This window comes from Helianthus annuus, chromosome 13 (assembly GCF_002127325.2).
Source record: "Helianthus annuus cultivar XRQ/B chromosome 13, HanXRQr2.0-SUNRISE, whole genome shotgun sequence".
Lineage (NCBI taxonomy): Eukaryota > Viridiplantae > Streptophyta > Magnoliopsida > Asterales > Asteraceae > Helianthus > Helianthus annuus.
The window spans coordinates 117,752,414-117,767,450 of NC_035445.2; the positions used below are offsets into that span (position 1 = coordinate 117,752,414).

The 15,037-nt window shown below is 37.6% G+C and overlaps 2 protein-coding genes across 3 annotated transcripts; one reads left to right on the top strand and one right to left on the bottom strand.

Annotated features, from left to right (window-relative positions):
- The first annotated feature begins 1,724 nt into the window (after window positions 1-1,724).
- Window positions 1,725-4,579, top strand: LOC110903157 (replication protein A 70 kDa DNA-binding subunit-like). The gene is made up of 8 exons (XM_022149304.2): window positions 1,725-1,969; window positions 2,045-2,129; window positions 2,204-2,316; window positions 2,399-2,480; window positions 2,628-2,721; window positions 3,616-3,779; window positions 3,865-4,214; window positions 4,306-4,579. The coding sequence occupies exons 1-8, from the start codon at window positions 1,819-1,821 to the stop codon at window positions 4,341-4,343; spliced, it is 1,077 nt and encodes a 358-aa protein (XP_022004996.1). The 5' UTR covers window positions 1,725-1,818; the 3' UTR covers window positions 4,344-4,579.
- Window positions 4,580-6,055: 1,476 nt separating this feature from the next.
- On the bottom strand, window positions 6,056-14,436 carry LOC110899107 (berberine bridge enzyme-like 8). 2 transcript variants are annotated; one of them, XM_022145984.2, is made up of 3 exons: window positions 13,290-14,436; window positions 10,525-10,530; window positions 6,056-6,707 (listed from the first exon to the last, which is right to left on the bottom strand). In XM_022145984.2, the coding sequence occupies exons 1-3, from the start codon at window positions 14,415-14,417 to the stop codon at window positions 6,225-6,227; spliced, it is 1,617 nt and encodes a 538-aa protein (XP_022001676.1). In that variant the 5' UTR covers window positions 14,418-14,436; the 3' UTR covers window positions 6,056-6,224. The 2 variants fall into 2 exon arrangements, with proteins under 2 accessions (XP_022001676.1, XP_022001675.1); XM_022145983.2 differs by lacking the exon at window positions 10,525-10,530 and having other exon boundaries at window positions 6,056-6,737; window positions 13,314-14,436.
- Window positions 14,437-15,037: the final 601 nt, after the last annotated feature.

The window sequence follows — 15,037 nt, forward strand, 5'->3', positions numbered from 1 at the left end:
CTGTTTGTCATATTAAGAAAGGCTCACAACTTGGTGCGCTATTAACCGAGACTGTTCTAATCATTTGGGACGAGGCACCAATGAGTGATCGTCGGTGTTATGAGGCACTAGACAGAGCTCTTAAAGACTTAACTGATAATACAGAAAAACCTTTTGGTGGAAAATCAATACTATTGGGTGGAGACTTTAGGCAAACGTTACCTGTTATACCAAAGTCCAGTAAGGCAACTCTTTTGTCTTCAACGTTGCCAAGATCCTACTTATGGAGGCACTTCAGGTTATTCAAGCTTAATGAAAATATGCGTCTACAAAGGCCTAATCTAAGTTTTGAAAGACAAAGTCAAATATCTTCATTCTCCTCATGGCTGGTAGACATAGGAGATGGCCGAATTGGCGAGACAGATGTCAACGATCCAGTTAACACAAAGATTGTCTCTATACCGTCTGAACATCTAATAAGGCATACAGAAAGTGCGTTAACAGAGCTCATACGCTTTATCTATGATGAGAATACTCTTGAGCATCCAACAGCAACGACATTATCAACTAAGGCAATTGTATGTCCAAAGAATGATATAGTGGATGAGATTAATACAAAGATAGTGGCCATGACAGCAGGTTCCTCAACAACATATCTAAGCATCGATTCACTCATTCCTACCACAGTAACTAATGCAGAAATTGAATCTCTTTATCCACCAGAGTACTTAAACCTTCTCAATTTCACCGGCCTACCACCTCATACTCTTCAACTAAAGGTGAATGCACCTATCATTCTACTTCACAATCTGAACCCACTAGAAGGGCTATGTAATGGCACTAGAATGATAGTTACACAACTGCTGCCACGGATCATCGAAGCACAAATAATGACCGGCAAATTTATCGGCAAACGTGTTTTCATTCCAAAAATCTCTTTAATACACAAGGATAACGAATTACCATTCGAGTTTAAAAGAAAGCAATTCCCTGTTAGGCTATGCTACGCAATGACCATTAACAAGAGTCAGGGACAATCACTAGACAAAATCGGTGTGTATTTACCTCACCCAGTTTTCAGCCATGGGCAATTGTATGTAGCCTTATCAAGAGCTACCGCACCCGAATCTCTAAGAATTCTTATAGTTCCAGACGAAAAAGGAGACATTAACACAACAAAAAATATTGTATACACTGATTTTTTAAATGAAGTTAGCAATATACATTGACATTTTTGTTCTTGAAAGATATATTTGTTAAAATTGACATCATACAATTCACAGAGAATATACTGATTTTTTTATATAAACTTAACAGTACACATTGACACCTTTATTCTTTTAAAACTCTGGTAAGGTTTACAACTGTTTCCTCTAGGTTATTTAACTACATAGATATACAAACTATTGAAGTTTCTAACATGTTTCGTTACCTTTTATTACTCAACTTATAATTCTGTCTACTGACCTTTCTTATTTCTTATTGATCAGGTTTAAAGGCAACATGTTGGTTATACCTCTAAGAAATATCAGGCCTAGCCAAAAAGCAGAGTCAATTGAAATCAGAGTCGTAAAAAATGGATTGCAGTAAGTAAGTCGGGTGACCGTGATGTGAAGAAGAGCGATCTGTGTTACCAGTTTGTGGACATCCATGTAAGTGACAGAATCAATTATATGGCCTCGCTGGTATGCACAACTACTCAATGTTTAATTCCAGACACAGGGTGACGGGATATAAGCTGTAGGAAAGGCTGGTCAGGTTGAGTACTTTGACTCCATCATAAGGTTACAGTCATGTTACAAAGTAACCGGATACGTTTGCACCAAGGCACGTGATTTTATGGCTACTGTCAACCATTCTGCATCGCTCATCATTGGTAAAAAGGCACGCTTCATACCCATTGAAGGTCAAGAAATACCTAAATTCTGCTTTGGTTTTGCGCGCTATGAGATGCTTCAAAACAGAATTAAGAACAACAAAGTTCTAACAGGTACATTTAATTGCATATACACATAAGTTAATAAACATATAATTATTTGCTAAAGTGTTTGCAAAATATACACAGATTACATTGGTCGTGTTGACAAGAATTACTTACAGCCAACTACAACAAACAAGATTTTGAGAAAGGTCGCCATGACAGATGAATGGTATGAATCCATCTGGTACATTTGTGATTAACACATTTTATTTCTAACGTCCCAAATTAAATATCGTCAAATAGGAAAAACAAAGTTGAAATTACTCTCTGGCCAGAAATGATGCATCTCATTGGGGACGAAGTTGTAGTGGGAGACATAGTGGCAATCATGTGCGCACAAATCTCTAAACACAATGGTATGCATTTGTAGTTTAAAAGTTTAAGAAACTGCGCATTTCTACAATTATTTATCAGTCAGCTATGTATTATACCAAACAGGTCGGTTTCAATTAGAGTCAACACACCTAGCCACTGTTGTTGTTAACCCAGAATGCCCACACATCGCTGATAAGATAGCCAGGTTCTCCGTCCAATACATTTTTATTGTTTTTCGCTCAGCTCACATAGAATTTGGGAGGGTTAATTAAAGCTTAGTATACATTACACGTTTTTACCAAAATCAGTGTTTATACTAACCAAACTGAGTTTTGCCTTCATCGCTTATTAGGTTGAAAGCTCTTCCACCCCTAGACGAAGCAGATAACAACGATCCACTAATCACACTACAAGAACTGAAATCACCAACTAGCCGAAAGCATGAGGTAACTACCTTATTTCAATACAAATATATACATCAATAGTATTACTAATTTTATTATCATCTTCCATCTGTGCACCTATGCATCCTAAAAGTTGACCATATGCTATTTATTTCAATATAAGTTTGAGTTGCTGAAGAGTTTTTTAATGATATCTAAAATGATAAGGCGCCTACTAAAATAAAAAAAAAGTTACAACTTGGTCGATAATCATGTTAAATAAATACACTATCATTCAGATTAATGCCAAAATTATATGACTTGGTTTCTTTTTTATTATCATATAGCTGAAAAATTAAATGGCAACTACATGAACTTAGTGGGTATTTTGTATGAAGTAATTGAGGGAATGGAATAATCCATTCAAGGTTAATGAAAATGTAGATTAACAAGCACATATGTAATTGCCGATTAAATAATTTAAAATCACATTGAAATCTTAAAGTATGTTGAAAGGGAATGGTTTTGCATCAATATTGATGAGATACTTTTTGCGTGACAATGTGACCATTGATCAAGGGCGGATCCAGTTGTGTTGGTAGGTGAGCGAGCGCAAAAATTAGTGTATTTTTAGGCAGAAAAATGTTGGATTATTCGAGTTTGTTTACGGGTCACAGGTCGGTGCGTTATCGGGTCGCGGTTTAACGGGTCACTAGATACGGTTCAAAAGGGTCATATATTTAGATCAGTAGGAAGTGGTGAGATTTGACTGAGTCTTTAGCACACGTGATTATTGACATAACAAATAGACCACCATCAAGAGCTACATAACTGCCATGGTAGTTATGTAGATAGGAGAACAATTTTCACAGCTTTAAACCATTAAGTGGAACATTGTTTCATTGATCTATATGTGTTTATTACCATAATAACATGAGTATATGTACTTTGATCCAGGGAGTAACCCGCTTCAGGTGTCGTTCATGGATGGAAAGCATCGATATAAATCGTCGTTGGTACTACGTCTATTGCTCAACGTGCGATGAGAAAGTATATCCGGAAGAAGACGGAGAACTTCACTTCGTTTGCAAAGATTGTGAGGATGTCACGCCAATATTCAAGTACAATTTCCTTCAATTACCTATGTATACAAACAATAATCCTATTAAAAAACCTAACATTGTCCAACCCTTTATGTGTTTACAGGTATAGTGTTAACGCCATTATTAACGACTCCACCAAACCCATAGAGGTCGTTTTCTTCAACGAAGGAATGGAAGCACTTTTGAAGATAACCTGCAAAGACCTCATAACAAAGCATGGTTGCACTGATCCCAAAAAGCTGCCCCAACAAATGGCATTAATGATAGGCAAGTCAAAGATCATGCACCTATCACTCAGAAAGGAAAACAATGTGGTGGTAACAAATGTCTCGGAATCAGAGACAACTGTCCAAGTCGATTCACCGGCTCAACATGTCGCGTCCTCAGCCTTGCCTCCAGCAACGCCGAATCTGAAGGCCAACAAGTTCAAACGTCCGCATGCTGAGTCAGGAGGTAAGTTACATTATATCTAATACTTAGTCACATAACAATGAAATAAAACCTCCACTACTAATGAAATCTTGCTATTACTTATTACTCACAGAATCAACTCAGTGCGCCAAAAAAACGCACGAGGACTGATTTACCAACAGCAAGCATTTTGATCAGCTGCACATAATGAAGACTAGGCAGCCAGAAGCATAACCAAGTCATTGCCTTAATGAAGCCTATACACAACTTTTGTACAACTTATCCACATAACACACTAGGTGTTAGTATGCTAAGTTATAGACAACTCTAAACTGTTTTGTAACACACTAGGTGTTAGTATGCTAAGTTGTAGATAACTCTAAACTGTTTTGTACATCTTTGATATGTAGGCTAGGCAATGTAACTAATGCTATGATATATATGATATGTTAGTTTAGTAACCAGGTGTGGACCTTATCCATCCATGTGCATTCGCCAAGCTATTCTTCATGTTTTCAAGTTTACACAAGTTTCTACGCCGTGATTTTACGCCGCCGCAACGCGCGGCGGGTAACAAACCTAGTAAAAATTAAATAATAACATAAAATTAAACGAGGACATACCTTAAAACTATCCACGACACGTAGATGTAGAGTTTCCCTACTCCTGCTCCTGCTCCAAAAATGACTACTAACAACACCCAACGGGGTATTGTATGCTCGTGATTCTCTTTATACTAGAGCGTTCCCGTTAAAAACTAAAACTCTAAATAACAACTGGGACTTCTATTTATAAGGAAGCAAGCAAGCACCTCAAACCATCTTGCGTCGATGTGACGTGTTTGCCTGCTTGACCTGCTTGCTTGCTTATATATATTAATTCAGCTGTTTCACTTGTTTTTCTCGTATAATTTTCAAACTATAACGTTTTATAAACGATGAATATGTCACTAGCAGAAGCTCATTTTTATCTACATTTTAACCTAAGTTTTGTTAAAAACAGGGTAAGGTCAAAAATAATATATTTTATTATTAATATTAAATGGTCTTCTATAATAGCCAAAGCCCGTCAAGATATTTTATATTTCACATAACCATCTTACCTATTACTTACTCGTTCGACAACATATGAATTAAAAGTTTCATATATTTTTTATTTTGTCTACAGAACGGGGGTGTTACACTTTTGTTGTCGTTAGTTCGTTTCCTTTATAATTTTTGGGTATTTACAGCGATGCTGACCCCGTTCTGTAGATCATAAAAACTTTTTCCGTTAAAAAATATAATGTATAAATACTTGGTGATGGACCGGCGACTAGTGTTCATTGAGTCTTTCAATATGTCAACTTTAAACCCATAGAGTTATCTATTCTTCTAGTTAATTAATTTATTGGGTATTAACATCGAGATAGTTGGTAAACGGGTAAAAGTTGCATAACTGTCTCTTTTTGAATAGTAAAACTAAATCTTTTAAAAACTACGTCCGTAGATCTCGGGTCATAACATTACCATGCATGACCCTTTGAACTCGACTAGGTAGGTCCACAGCCTTTGACGCTATCAAAAGCAAATGGGATAACCACGTGCTGGTTGTTACTTAATTAGTTTCACTCTTTAAATAATTATAAAAAAAGTCATATATTTATATTTAAAATAATTCACTATATGTAATAAGTTAGACAAGTAAACTCATATTCTAGATACGGTTGTTTAGTTGTTTAATTCCTGAACGATATGGAAGGATCAAGAAGAACCTCTTAGAGAAAAAATCGCGAAAATGAACAAGAAAAACGAATCAATCTACCACAAAAGAATGATTTATTACAAATATTATTACACGATTACAAATTACAAAGAGAAATTCAAACAAATAATCAACATCAATACGACAATACTAATATGTATTTTTCAGAATTAAAAAGAGAAATTCGGAGAACCATACAATTTTGATTGTATAAAATACAAGTCAAAATTCTATCATAAATATCTGAATATCACTTTGACACCCTGAAAATACCATGCACAAAGGTATTTATTTATATATGTACGTTCTTCAAGATGACAAAGTTGGGATGCTTTGCTCATTCCTAAAGAAGTTGTCAGGATCAACTTTAGTCTTCACACTTACTAGCCTCTTGTAATTTGTCTCTTTGAAATATTTGTGCCCATAAACCATTCCTTCAGTATAAGCATTCCTGCCATGGCTGTTGATACCAATATCCAAATCCCTATAGTTCAAAAATGCTTCTCTAGGGTTTTTCGACACAAATGGAGTCATGTAATCATACATCAGCCTTGTGAAATTCAAGTAACGATTTTCGGCTTCATCGCTAAGATCCTCCCAGTTTACTTCGTATTGAATCTTCGCTATGTTACCCGATCTATGTGGGAAAGGCTTTGCGAATTTGGATATTTCACTCATTCTACCACCATATGGGTTGAAAGCCAACATTTGGTTTTCAAGTTCTTTCATCCTTTCGAAGATGAACTCGAACTGTCGTTTAGAAATAGGATTTTGCACATAATCGGATTTGATCTTGAATGGGTTGAGTCTTTGAGGAGTACGTGTAAGATTAAATATATTATGTTTAATATTTAATCTATAGCCATCTTAATCATTTACATTATAGAGATCAAAATATATTAGAACCTATTATTTAATTAGTTGGTAATTGTTGATGGACCATATTACCCTTAGTAACTAATTAGGTTTCCTCCTGGTGCTTATATAAGGAGAGTTATGTGGAGGTTTAAGGGTTACTCAGTTGCACAATTCACACACCCCATTAGCCATAACATCATCACGAAACCTCCTCTCCATAACCGATACCCTTTTCGGTTTTCTAAGTCCCCATCATCAGTCAGCACCCTAAGGAGGAACCAGATCAAGATGACAGGCATGTCGAACTCTCTCACAGGATTCTCCTCTGCACTATCTGCTGTGACAGGTATGATTTATATTGTTTTCCTTCATGAACAAACAGAACTGAACCAACATGTGGTATCAGAGCATATGTTGATTAGTCAGTTCTGTTTTCGTATCCATAATTCTGGGATTGAAACTTGGAAAACGGATTATTTTCTTTATAATTTCAAAACCGTCACAGCCGGTTTCGAGTCATGAAAATCGACTCGAAATCATGATTTTCGGAAAAAGATCAATGATATGTTCATTCGGAATTAACTTGTTTATGTTTAACCGAAATCTGTTTAGAAAAAAAAAACTATTAAAATTCAGGTTTCGGGTTCCAGAATTTATGTTTTATGTTTTAGGGTTCATCATGTTCTTGAGAAAATTCGAAGTATTCTGTTATGATTTGGAATATGATTTGGATTATTAAGTGTTTTTCCTGGTTTTGATCTAATTTTGTCCTCTAAATTTTTTAGAAAATTGTTAAAAGATAAGTAGATTACAATTTCGAAATATGTTGATAAAATTAGATCAGCTTATAACAGGAAAGCATATCTCTTAATCCCTTAGATTTCGAATTTTCGGTTATGATATCACAATTAACAGCTGTTAGCGAGGTTGCTACTCGAGACCATGAGGTTGCTACTCGCAACCATGAGGTTGCTACTCGCAACCATAACGTCATTACTCGCAACCATGAGGTTGCTACTCGCAACCATGAGGTTGCTACTCGAGACCATGAGGTTGCTACTCGCAACCATAACGTCATTAGTCGAGACCGTAGTTGCGACTCGCAACCATAACGTGATTAGTCGAGACCGTAGTTGCGACTCGAAATCTCATTATTTTAAGCTGTTTAAATGTGAACTAAATGGTTTTGTAATTTACTTAGTTAATTAATCAGAATCAGATAATGTTTTGCAAAACCAGAATAGCTTAACTTGAATGAGCTTTTGATATATCATTTCTGGCCAAAGCTGACTTGATACATCTACTTATCATTCAAGTATTACGAAAGCTATGCTAAGTGTGCATCATAAGCATGAATGTTTTTAATATCTGGCCAAAGCTGATTTAATTCTTTCATAGATGGCATACTTAGCAAGTGCATAACTAAAGTGATTGTTTCAATTTCTGGCCAAAGCTGATTTGTTACAACCACTTTGCACAAATGCTTAAATGATTACACTTCTGGCCAAAGCTGTTTTGTTTTCGTTTAAGTAGAATTTTTTTAGTTGAGTCTATTATTTTGATGTTAGTAATAGACATTATCACAGCTTCATTATGTAAAATGGTCATTTTTTTGCCTGCCTTAGTTTAACGTGCCCATAGATCACATTAGAATTTCTTCCTTAGTATCATAACTTGCTCATCTTATTTCCACTATCAGCACCCAACTGCGGGATTCCACCTTTGACTGGTGATAACTTTGCTGCATGGAAGGATGCTCTCATGCTTACTCTCGGATTGCTTGATTTTGATTATGCTCTAAGAGAGAAAAAGCCAGCGGACCTTACCACTCAAAGTACTGCTGCTGAGCAGTTAACTCATGAAAAGTGGACTAGGTGTAACCGCATGTCTCTCATGTTTATGAAGCAATCCATAAGCAATGCAATCAGGGGAGCTATTCCTGATTCTGAAGATGCTAAAACCTACTTGGAACATGTGGAGGCGCAGTTCAAAGGGACGTCTAAGGCGCACGCTAGTACCCTTATTCTCAAGCTGGTGACAACTAAGTATGATGGGAGGAGCGGCATTCGCGAGCACATCATGATGATGAATGACATGGCCAATAAGCTGAAGGGGCTGGAAATGGAAATCAGTGATGGTTTCCTTGTTCATTTCATCATTACTTCGCTTCCTTCATCCTTTGAAGCATTTAAGATCAATTACAACACTCAGAAGGAAAAATGGACGATGAGTGAGCTGGTCGCCATGTGCGTACAGGAGGAAGAGCGCATGAGGATGGATCGCACTACTGATGTTGCCAATTTCACTACCTCCAATCCTAAGAAAAGGAAGCACAATTATCAGAGGAAGGATGCTTCTAAAGTCCATAAGTCTAATCCTAACCCTAATACAAGTGCACCTTCCAGCTCTAAGAACTCCTTAGGCAGTATCCGCTGCAAGTTCTGTAAAAAGACAGGACACATGCAGAAGGAATGCCCTGACTTTAAGGAGTGGCTGGCTAAGAAAGGTAACGATTATTTTATGATACTTGAGTCCTATAATTTAAGTGTTCCTGCTAATTCTTGGTGGTTTGATTCTGGTTCTATGGTTCATGTTACCAATTCTACTCAGGGATTCCTTTCAATCCGGAAGCTGGAAAGAAACCAAAGAACGCTTAAGGTTGGGGATGATCGAGAATTAGAAGTGAAGGCCATTGGAACATTACAATTAGTTATGAAAACTGGTTTATGTATTAAACTTTATGATACCTTATATGTTCCTGAGGTAACTCGGAACCTTGTATCAGGACCAAAGTTAGACATGGACGGTTTTATTGTTTCCCATGGTCATCGCAAACTCTCTATCCATTATGATTCTGTTCTTTATGGTACTGGTGTTCTGGATGGAGGTCTCTATAGATTAGAACTAGATGATGGCTTTTCCAAATCTTTGTTGTCATATAACATTAATGAATCACTCACAAAGATGGAAGAGAAACGAGACTTAGAGACTTCATCCATGTTGTGGCATCAGCGTTTAGGCCACATTTCAAAAGAGCGATTAAATCGTCTCGTAAAGGATGAAGTCTTACCTCCTCTCGATTTCTCTGATTTTGGAACATGTGTCAAATGTCTTAAAGGTAAAATGACATTAGCGAATAAGAAAGGTGCCACTAGGAGTTCTAATTTATTAGAACTCATTCACACTGACATTAGTGGTCCCTACCAAATCGCTGGCATAACAGGACATACTTCATTTATCACTTTTATTGATGATTATTCTCGTTACATGTACTTGTATCTTATTAAGGAGAAATCTGAATCTCTAACAACTTTTAAAGATTATAAGGCTGAAGTTGAAAAGCAATTAGATCGTCAGATTAAAGTTGTGAGATCAGATAGAGGCGGTGAGTATTATGGAAGACATACTGATGTGGGTCAAGCTCCTGGTCCATTTTATGAGTTTTGTAAGGGCCAGGGGATTGTGAACCAATACACCATGCCTGGTACACCTCAGCAGAACGGTGTCGCTGAAAGAAGAAACCGTACCCTTATGAACATGGTGCGCAGTATGTTAGCCAACACTAACTTACCATTATTCCTCTGGACTGAAGCGTTAAAAGCAGCTGTTCATATACTCAATAGAGTTCCTTCTAAGTCTGTCCCTAAAACTCCTTATGAACTTTGGACAGGAAGGAAACCGAGTCTTAAATATATGAAAGTATGGGGCTGCATTGCTGAAGCAAAACTTTACAATCATTTCCTAAGGAAACTTGACCCTAAAACAGTTACCTGTTTCTTTATCGGGTATCCTGAGAACTCTAAGGGTTATCGTTTCTATTGTCCTTCCCATGTCACCCGTATTGTTGAAACCAAGCGTGCCGCGTTCCTGGAGGATTTCAAGGTTAGTGGGAGCAGTACCAACCCTTACGAAGAATTGCAAGAAGTACAAGACGCGGGGGGGAGAGACTCGTCGCTTACCATTACTCCGATTACTCCTCTTGTACCCAATGCAATTATTACACCTGAAGCTACTGCACCAACTCCAAATTCACCTCTACAATCAGAACCCATTATACCTCATGACGAAGGCACATCAAACGCTCAAAACCAAGACAACGCTGAACCCGATAATCTACTCAGGAGGTCATCCAAGCAAAGAAGGCCTCCTAATTGGGATGATTATGTTACCTACCTGACTGAAATGGATCTCGGAAAGCTCAATGATCCTATCTCTTACAATGAAGCCATTAGCAGTGATCAGTCTTCTGAATGGAATAAAGCAATGATTGATGAGCTTGATTCCATGAAGAAAAATGACGTTTGGGATTTGGTAGAATTACCCAACGGAGTCAAACCCGTAGGATGCAAATGGGTGTTCAAAACAAAACTGGATCCGAATGGGAACGTTGAACGCTACAAAGCGAGATTGGTTGCAAAGGGCTACACTCAGAAAGAGGGAATTGATTATCAAGAGACGTTTTCACCTGTCTCTCGTAAAGATTCATTAAGGATCGTCATGGCCCTAGTAGCTCATTTCGACTTAGAGCTGCATCAGATGGACGTTAAAACTGCTTTCCTTAACGGAGATTTGGACGAAGATGTTTACATGAAGCAACCTGAAGGCTTTGAGCCTGAAGGTCAGGAGCATCTAGTCTGTAAGCTGAAGAAATCCATTTACGGGTTAAAACAAGCATCACGTCAGTGGTACCTCAAGTTTGATGAAGTCATGAAGAAGCAAGGTTTTATGAAGAATCAAGTGGATCAATGCACCTACCTCAAGATGAGTGGGAGCAACTTTACTATACTTGTCCTTTACGTTGACGACATTCTATTGGCAAGTAATAGTTTAGACATGTTGCATGAGTCGAAGCGGTTACTCTCGCATAACTTCGACATGAAGGATCTCGGAGATGCATCTTACGTCATTGGCATTGAAATTCACCGAGATAGGAACAAAGGGATCTTAGGATTGTCCCAAAGGGCCTACATAGATCGTGTCCTTACACGGTATAACATGCAACAGTGCAAACCCTCCGTCGCTCCAGTAGTTAAGGGAGATGTTTTCGGTTCGTTTCAGTGTCCGACAACAGAGGTTGAGAAGGAGCAAATGAGCCAGATACCTTATGCATCAGTAGTCGGGAGCTTGATGTATGCTCAAGTCTGTACTCGTCCAGATATCGCTTATATTGCTGGAATGCTAGGCCGTTATCAGACTAATCCTGGCTTAGATCACTGGAAAGCAGCTAAGAAGGTACTTCGATATCTGCAAGGGACGAAAGACTATAAGCTGACTTATAGAAGAAGTGATCATTTGGAAGTGGTGGGCTATTCTGATTCTGACTTTGCCAAATGCAAAGATGACAAGAAATCCACTTCGGGCTATATCTTTATGTTAGCAGGCGGCCCTATCTCTTGGAAGAGTCATAAACAACAGTTGACCACAACTTCCACAATGATGGCAGAGTACATTGCTGTCTATAACGCAACCTGTCATGGAATGTTGATTAGAAATCTGGTCACTGGACTCAAAATCGTTAATTCCATTTCTAGACCATTGAAGCTTTACTGTGATAATTCAGCTGCCGTTAGTTTCTCGAACAGTAACAGTTCGACTGGAGCTGGTTTATATCTCGATACGAAATATCTATTTGTACGTGAACGTGTTGAGGAAAATAATCTTTGTATCGAGTATATTAGTACTAAGGATATGCTTGCGGATCCGATGACTAAAGGTCTCCCTCCTAAGGTTTACGAAGAACATGTTCGGAATATGGGATTATGTAAAGACCTTATTTGAGCATATTGTACTAGCTTATGTTTTATGTTTAATGAAATTTCCTCAAGTTTGATTTTGTATGTCTGTTAGAATATGTTCAACCGGTATAATGGCATATAGACAAATAAAAGTTACAAATCAAACAAAGGGCTTACGCGTATTTTGATCATGATGATTAGGTTTTAAATTAAGGCTATAGTATGATTAATGGGGGTCCTGAGTCGCATAATGATTCAACGGCTGTATTTTTCTGCTATAGTACTTGTTTAAGGCTAAAATGAGTGTTAACTCCTGATCAGGCTTAGCTAATACTCATAGTAAATGATTACTCGGCTAAGTGGGAGAATGTAAGATTAAATATATTATGTTTAATATTTAATCTATAGCCATCTTAATCATTTACATTATAGAGATCAAAATATATTAGAACCTATTATTTAATTAGTTGGTAATTGTTGATGGACCATATTACCCTTAGTAACTAATTAGGTTTCCTCCTGGGTGCTTATATAAGGAGAGTTATGTGGAGGTTTAAGGGTTACTCAGTTGCACAATTCACACACCCCATTAGCCATAACATCATCACGAAACCTCCTCTCCATAACCGATACCCTTTTCGGTTTTCTAAGTCCCCATCATCAGTCAGCACCCTAAGGAGGAACCATATCAAGATGACAGGCATGTCGAACTCTCTCACAGGATTCTCCTCTGCACTATCTGCTGTGACAGGTATGATTTATATTGTTTTCCTTCATGAACAAACAGAACTGAACCAACAGTACGGCTTAAGAGCGCCGTGGTTGGAGTACCACTGGGGAAGCCCGTGTAGTAAAGCACAGACTCAACCCAACTCATTTCAGTACAATCCGATTCTTGCAACCCTAACTCGGGGAAATCTTTGTTCAAAAGTGTAACAAGATTCCTCGAGTTTCCAAGGTACAACGTTGGAAAGATAGCACGGACTGTCTTTCCACCGTTGGTATCGTTTATGACACTAAAGGTCATTCGAAGAAAAAGATCTCTATCTAGCTTATCAGCAACTTGTACCCATCGTTCCGCGATGGTGCTGAGGTTTTGTTCCTCTCTTCTTTCAATGGTAAACACGGTCACAACCTCCGGAACACGAACTAGTTTGATTTTGTAGGCTAGAACCACACCAAAACTAACACCACCACCGCCGGTGATCGCCCAAAACAAATCCTCACCCATACTCTTTCGATCCAAAAGCTTGCCATTCACATCTATTATTTGAGCATCAACAATATTATCAACCGACAAACCATATTTTCTCATCAAATTACCATACCCACCACCACTAAAATGCCCACCAACGCCAACCGTTGGACAAACCCCTGCCGGAAAACCATGCTTGTTACTTTTCTCCGCTATTCGATAGTACACTTCACCAAGAGTCGCACCGGCTTGGACCCATGCGGTTTCTTGTTCGATATCTACGTTTATGGACCTTAAATTGAACATGTCCACAATGAAGAAGGGTTGGTTTGTGTTTGTAAGGTAGGAAAGACCTTCATAATCATGACCACCGCTTCTGGTTTTCAGTAGCAACCGGTTTTGTTTGCCACAAACCACAGCTGCCTGAATGTGGGAAACATGTTCGGCTGTGATGATTAAAAAGGGTTTTGGTGTGGTAGTTTCATTGAACCGAAGGTTTCGGATGTAGTTTTGCAATACGGTGGGAAAAGATGAGTTTCCGGGAGTGTAAACCTCTCCGGTTATCGGAAATGAAGGGTCGGCCCGGTTGTGTAAACATTGAATGAAGCGATCTGTAATGGAAGCGGAAGTTGCAGAAGATTGGGTTGAGAGCAAGAGAAGAAGGAGAGTAAGAATGGAAGTTTGCATGTTGAAAGAAGATGTGATATTTGCCATTTTGCATGGTTTAGGGTTGCTTGATGCATGCAATTTATAGGCAATTGAAAGTCGTAATGTTTGACCTTCAAAAATGACATACCAAATATAACTAAATTCAAAGTTGAAAATTCATATTGGGTACTCATCATATCGTGTCATTGGTCATATGTTTTGAGTGTCATTACCTAATTTGGATTTTTATAGATTAGAACATTGATTTTAAAATAATTTCTCCTAACAAGAAATAAATTTTAAGTGAAGGTGCATAGGTACATAATTACATATGCTTGTAACTTGTTAAAGATATAAAGAAACAGAAATAAATTAAAATCTGGAGATATACATATGGATAATCGAGAAAATAGCAAGTTGCATAAGGCCTACTTTTCAAAAAATGAAACACGTTTTCTTTCAACTTTTCAATTTCGAGTTTGCGTATATTTATGTATAATTTGAAAAAATACACATGTCAGCTATTTCAAACATATTTTTGATTCAAAGTAATTTAAATCCACGAAGACTTTTGAATTATACAAGTACATATCAACTAAAAAGAATTAAACAAAAGTAAAAATTTTGGATAACCAATGAAATCATTTTAAAACTGTATTATATGGTACCTTAAACAGAATCATCTA

Bases quoted from the DNA above. Each gene is read 5' to 3' on its own strand.
- LOC110903157 (XM_022149304.2), top strand. From the start codon at position 1,819: ATGGCTACTGTCAACCATTCTGCATCGCTCATCATTGGTAAAAAGGCA. The intron at 2,317-2,398 runs GTATGCATTTGT...TATACCAAACAG, and splicing joins ACAAATCTCTAAACACAATG to GTCGGTTTCAATTAGAGTCA. The intron at 3,780-3,864 runs GTACAATTTCCT...ATGTGTTTACAG, and splicing joins GATGTCACGCCAATATTCAA to GTATAGTGTTAACGCCATTA.
- LOC110899107 (XM_022145983.2), bottom strand. From the start codon at position 14,417: ATGGCAAATATCACATCTTCTTTCAACATGCAAACTTCCATTCTTACT. The intron at 6,738-13,313 runs CGTACTGTTGGT...TTTAATCTTACA, and splicing joins CAACCACGGCGCTCTTAAGC to CGTACTCCTCAAAGACTCAA.